Consider the following 5,971-nt stretch of genomic DNA (forward strand, 5'->3'; position numbering starts at 1 on the left):
ACGAGCTGGAGGTGAGCTCTGCCATGCCAAGGGGCAGCGTTGGTGGGCGCGAGTGCCCGTGGAGCGTCCCTCCATGCATCAGGTCTGCATGGCTGGTCAGCTCCGTGCACCGCGATGGAGCCAGCAGCTCTTGGAGTCCTAATCTTCCCTTCTCACTGTGTCGAGCCAAACACTCACTCTTCCTTCTGCAGCCCCTGCTTGTCCCCAGGGATCCAGTCCCCGCAAAGCAGTGGGGACGTGTGCGGGGAGCACATCAGTGGTGCAAGCTTGGGCAAGGTCCCACAAGACCCAGGAGTAATTTTCTTGTGCAAACCAGAGAACCGGCAGCTTTGCGGCGCTGGTGTGGAGCCAACGTGGGGCTGAGCCTTCAGCCCTGGCTCAGTCGTCACCAGGCGCATCGAGCGAGCGTCTCGGGATCGCGCCACATCCGCTCTGGTGCAAGCACGCGCTGCTTTTGTTCCCACAGGTCCTGCTGCGGGTCAAAGAGTCGGAAATCCAGTACCTGAAGCAGGAGATCAGCTCCCTCAAAGACGAGCTGCAGACAGCACTGAGGGTAATGCTGGGGGTGTTTCTGCAAACCTCGTGTGGGCTGTGCTCTGCTCCTGTGTGTGTGTGCTTAGATTTCAGCTAACTTACACCCAGATTTGAAACAATTTTTCCCCTGAATGGAACTGAGTACCCATTTTGGTGTCTTCAGTAGAGTCCTCCACCACTGTATCAGCTTAGGACATCCCCACAAGAGAGTCTGTGTGGGAAAACATCCCTTTCAGTGTTTTTTCCGTATTTCCTGTCACATCAGATCAGATTTAAATGGTAAAAATAGTCAGTGTTAGTGATCTGCCCAGCCTTCCAGCATGGGATCTGGTTTGCTCTGGACAGCCTTGTTGGCAAGGCCATTTCTGGGAATTGTGCTGAAATTCCATGTCTTTGCTAAAATTAAAATCCACAAACAAGCAAGCCTGTAATGAAGGGGCCGCGCGTGCGCGGGCAGCGCTGCGTGCTTGCTGCTGGGCTCACTTTCTGCCTCTCTCCAGTCCCGTACTGCTGTTAGACGCTGCTTCGAGAGCGTGCGTTGTCCCGGCCAAGCATTTCTCCCCGCTGCCGGCTCTTCTTCTGTCGGCATTTGCCAAGCTCCTCTTCAGTGCGTTCACGAACCCCTCGGCTCCAGCTGTCTGTCTGACTCCATTGGGTTGTTCTTGTTCCGTTGCCAGGATAAGAAATACGCCAGCGACAAATACAAAGACATCTACACGGAGCTGAGCATCGTGAAGGCCAAGGCAGACTGTGATATCAGCAGGTTGAAAGAGCAGCTGAAAGCAGCCACAGAAGCTCAGGGAGAGAAATCCCCTGTGAACACCACTGTATCGGGATATGGTCAGTCCTCCTCTGGCAGCTCTAAGCAATCGTGGGTTTCCTGAGCTAACACGTGCATCCTGACCCATGTGCAGCAGTGGGTCCAAGGGCAGGACTTGGCGTGGTGCTTTTTTGCTGTTCCGTGCTCTTTCCCACCTCCGCTCCTTGCAGACAGTCTCACCAGAGCTGCCTTCCCATGGCAGTTCCTCCTTCCAGCCCACGGACAGGATGGGCTTCGAAAGCCTTCTGGCGTTTTGCTTTTGGAAAAACCTCGCACTGCACCTGGTGCAGAGGAGCGGAGACCCCCGAGAGCCCCCTCTGCCCTTGCCGGCAGCGCTGCTCGCGTTGGGCTCATCACGACGTTTGCCCCGGCTGGGAGGGCAGAAGAGCCCCGGCCCCACTCCTTGCAGAAAGGCGGCAGGCACCATGCTAACGCCGTTTCTTTTGCTTCTTCCCAGATATTATGAAATCAAAAAGCAACCCTGATTTCTTGAAGAAAGACAGATCCAGTGTTAGCCGGCAACTAAGGAATATCAGGTCAAAGGTGAGCTCAGATCTCCTGCCCCGTGTGATGGGAATGCCCAGGTGGGGGTCCCAGGTGGGAAGAAATTAGCAGGGGAAGAAAATTGAGAATTTCCCAATCACTAGCGCTAGCCTGGATGGCACTGGGAAGAAAAGCGAGCTTTCGACTGCGAAACGGCTGGCTGTGCAGCCAGGCAGGGCCCACACGCTCCTCACCCTGCTAAGACCGAGGCATGAAGCTCCTCGAAAAAAAAAAGGATGAAGTTCACTCTGTTCTTTGGTCTTTCACAGGAGGACTCTCCCAATATTCACTCCCCATTTTCAGTTGAAATTTAGGTGGTGCTAGTAGGTGGAAATGTGCACATCCTTCTAGGTTTTAGCGTTCATCGCTGCAAGATTTTTGCTCTTTACATCGAACAACGATGCCTCAGTCCCAGGTGTCTTGTAACACACGCTTTGCTTGTGTGTTAACACGGTGCAGATGATCCCGTGTTTCTTTGGCCGCTCTGTACTTGCCGTTGGTCCCAAAGCCCGGTGATGCTGTGCCAGGCTCCTGCTGCCTGTCGCTGTGGCACCACAGGGCTAAAAAGGGCAAATAAAGCCGCTCGGAAGTCACCGTTAGAGATAGGTCAGTTGGAAAGAAGATCAGCATGGCTAAAAACCTGCTTTGCCTCTCACCACTGGATACCTGCTGTCTCATGCTGGTGTTTGAAGTGGTTGGGACCCTGGGCAGAGTGAGAAGCTGGGCAGGCAAAGGGCTTCTGGCTCAGAGCCCGCGCTGGGGAAACGATCACCACCCGCGCTCCGCGATGATGGTCAGCTCGGGGGGCCTGTGCTGCACCGAGGAAATGCAGAGAGCAGCTCTGCGCATTTCGCGGGCAGCCGAGACCTGCCAGGCCCGGTCGGATGTTGGGGTTCCCCTCGCTGCTTCCAACTCGGCCCGTTCATCGTGTGGTCCCCCCATCTCTGTGTTGCTTGGTGGGGGAAGTAGGAGAGGAGAGCAAGCATGGGCTCTGCCTGGGCACGCTGCCTGCTCACATCGCCGCCGGGCCGGGGAGGGGGCTGGGGCTGCGCGAACGCCGATGCATTTAGGATTTATGAGCTTCTTTTTGTTTCTGTTTTGTTTTGTTTTGCCTTTTTTTTTTTTTTTTCCTTCACCAGTCCGTTATTGAGCAGGTCTCATGGGATAACTGAAATGAACCCGAGTCCAGGTTCCCTGCCACGTAGGTAAACAAAGCGGCACCCACCAAGCGACGCAGCTGCCCGCTGGAGCGGCGCACTTTTGCATGCACTGCTCACACCTCCATGGCAAACGGGAGCCCTTCTTTCCTTAATCACTGACTGGTTTATTCATGGCTAATTATTTTACGGGGGGAGGGGCGGAGGGGAGGGATGAGCGTACCCAAGATCCCTCTGAAATGCAATCTCTCTGGCTTTTCCCTGGGGAATCTGGCTTTTTCTCGTCTTCCTGCTCCTCCCACCCTCGCCAACACAGCTAACCGTCACGGAGAGGGTTTGGACACGGTGGGGGCGCGTTTTCCTGTTTGCTGTGTTGGGAGCGCGGGACACTGAGTGTGCATGCTTGAATGACTCTGCATGCCTCAGACTAAACTTCAGCAACATCCAGGTCATGTAGGAAGAAATAGCTGGTTTGCTCTTAGCAAACAGGAGAGGCAGGAGAGTGGGCTAGTGCTGCCTGTCAATGCAGTTCCCACGACGGCCCGTAGCGTGTGAAATCGTGGCCCCTGCCTCAGTCCCAGAGGGGATGTCCTGGGCTGCCCTAAATTTCCTTTTACCCGTAATTACTGTTTCTTTAGGTTGATCCATACCTGAGCGAAAGAGCCTTCTTTGCCCAGTAACTTCCTCCTCCTGCTCTCCAGCCTTCCTCCAGCTCTCTGATGTCTCCCCCGCTGCTCTCCATGGCTTGCAAGCTCTTCCAGCAAAAGCAGGGAGCTGATGAGAAATGAGGCGAATCCTAATGAGCCACATACCTTGAGGAGCTGGAATAATAGTTAATTTACCATAGTAAAGACTGAGGTTAGAGAACCTGCAAAGGGAGGTTAGAGAAAAGAGGGGAGCTCCCCAGCACAGAGGCAGAGGGGTGGCTGAAAAGCCCCGTGAAGTCTGATGGAGGATCCCTTCATCACAGATTTCATCCTACATTAGTCTCCCTTGATCAGCGACGCAAACGGGTTGTGAGGCTGCCTGAAGGGGTGAATTCACTGGAATTGATACTGTCAGGCAGAGTAGTCTAATGGTTTGTGTTGTCTCCTTCCATCTGGTGAGAAATCAGATGTACAAACTGGAATGCGTCGGTTGCTGCCCATTTAAAGAGGCCCAAAGTAAACTTCCTTGAGGAAGTGTGTGCTCAGAGACTCGCGTCCCAGGAGACTCTGCTGCTCGTTGGAAACGAAGTGTGTGGCGCTTGTAAATTCAAACCAAGCCATCGTAGTGCTTTCATTTCCGTGCTGCTCCGCAAAGCCATTCTGTGTTTGTGGGCCTGTGGGAGAAGAAGCATTTAAAGAAATGAAGTAACCATGGGAATCTGTACGGTCTCGGGGCAAGTTTATCATGGAGTCCTGCCTTGATAAACACACCTTAAAGAAAACGCAGCCCAAAAGTCAAACCTGCTGCTACGATTGTGCAGCCCTCTGGCACCACGGTCTGGGAAGAAAGAGCGGAAGGGGAGCCAGCTGCCCGTTAATGGAAGGGGCTTTGTGTTCAGGTCTGTGCCTTTTGAAGCTGCCACGTCTTGATCTGGAAAGCAAATAACATTCCTCCTGCGGAGTGAATTCCTCGGAAGCTGCAAGGGATCGGCTTGCAGGCAGCAGCGACCTGTGGGGTGCCCTCAGGAGGCTGGCCTGTCCCAGAGCAGATGCATCCCAGGACCAAAAGCCTTTACAGTGCTGAGGGGCAGAGCTGTCGGTGAGGGAGATCTCTGTGCCTCCTCTCCTGCAGCAAGCAGGGACAATTTCCCTGGTGCTTTGCTCCCCTGAAGCTCTTATGCCACAGCTTCGGGGCTGCAGGAAGGAGGGAAGGCTGGCTTTAGGCTTCTCCTAGTTTTGGGTTAAAGCTGCCATACAAGCAGCTTCTGGGTTTTTGCCCCTCACATCTATGTTCTTCTGGGTCCCCAAGCATAGGCAAGGGATTTCACAAATGCTAAGGGCTAGCAGGGTGGGCTTTTCGGTTGGCCAGCTAGTGTCGTGCCTTAAAATCTGGATGCTGCATCTGAATTGGATCAGCTGTCAGATCCTGCTAGACCTGATGCAAGCATTTAGCTTCTCCGTTTAACCCTGCTCAGCAGAGCCAACTTTGGCTTGGGACGTCCCCCAGGCTGGGGTTAGAGAAAGGGTGGGATTGTCGCTGGCACCAGAAACACAGCTTTTAGGGATGCTTGAGCACAGCCTGCGTGTTGACACGAACCAGGACCGTCCCAAGACGGACACGCGTGGTGGCAGGAAGGGTGGACGTGCAGGTCCCGCTCTGCACCATAGTGCTTTAGTGTAGCAGATCCAAGCCGACCCCTCCCGGGGCTCCCACAGCGCCAAAGCTCAGCTGAAATTGCCCCAGCCACCGCTGCAGCACAGGCTCTGCGGGTCGTTTGCCGAGCGGAGCTAATCCCGCTTGCGGCACGGTGTGCCTCTCATTCGCTTCTGCCCCGTCACCTGCTTCTGTGCAATCTCACCCTCTCTCTAGGCGCCATTCACCAGTAACCACCCTCCATAACCGTGTGTTTTCTCTTAGCATGTCCCACTAATCTCTCCACCCAGGAGGCCGTTCTCCCGCTGCCCACGTCTCCTTTGCCTGAGCATCGCGCCCTTTCCGTGTGCTGGGTGCCGCCTCCTGCCCGCCCGTGTCCGACCCTCTCTGTCTTTTGTCTCTCCCAGAGTCTGAAGGAAGGCCTGACTGTGCAAGAACGCCTGAAGCTTTTTGAATCCAGGGACTTGAAGAAAGACTAGTTCTCCCCGCTCCGCTTGACCACGCGCACCTCCCAGCTTTGAGGCAGCACAGCACCAGCACCGTTTGTCTCTCGTTCCTTACGACTCTCCTCGCTGTCGTTCGTCTTGACCCCCACCCCCCCGACGGGACCCAGAGC

The 5,971-nt window shown here is 54.8% G+C and overlaps 1 protein-coding gene across 1 annotated transcript in view; it reads left to right on the forward strand.

Moving 5' to 3' along the window:
• LOC104272554 (myosin phosphatase Rho-interacting protein-like) overlaps positions 1 to 3,069 on the forward strand; it is a gene marked incomplete at its 5' end in the record, with an annotated part of 16,183 nt that extends 13,114 nt beyond the window's left edge. The window contains 4 exons of the mRNA XM_009867579.1: positions 467 to 553; positions 1,212 to 1,374; positions 1,812 to 1,897; positions 3,037 to 3,069. Of these exons, the coding sequence (XP_009865881.1) occupies positions 467 to 553; positions 1,212 to 1,374; positions 1,812 to 1,897; positions 3,037 to 3,069 (369 nt within the window). The remainder of the gene's footprint in view (positions 1 to 466; positions 554 to 1,211; positions 1,375 to 1,811; positions 1,898 to 3,036) is intronic.
• Between the last annotated feature and the right edge of the window lie 2,902 nt (positions 3,070 to 5,971).

Source organism: Apaloderma vittatum, unplaced genomic scaffold, assembly GCF_000703405.1.
Source record: "Apaloderma vittatum isolate BGI_N311 unplaced genomic scaffold, ASM70340v1 scaffold28450, whole genome shotgun sequence".
NCBI classification, from domain to species: Eukaryota; Metazoa; Chordata; class Aves; order Trogoniformes; family Trogonidae; genus Apaloderma; species Apaloderma vittatum.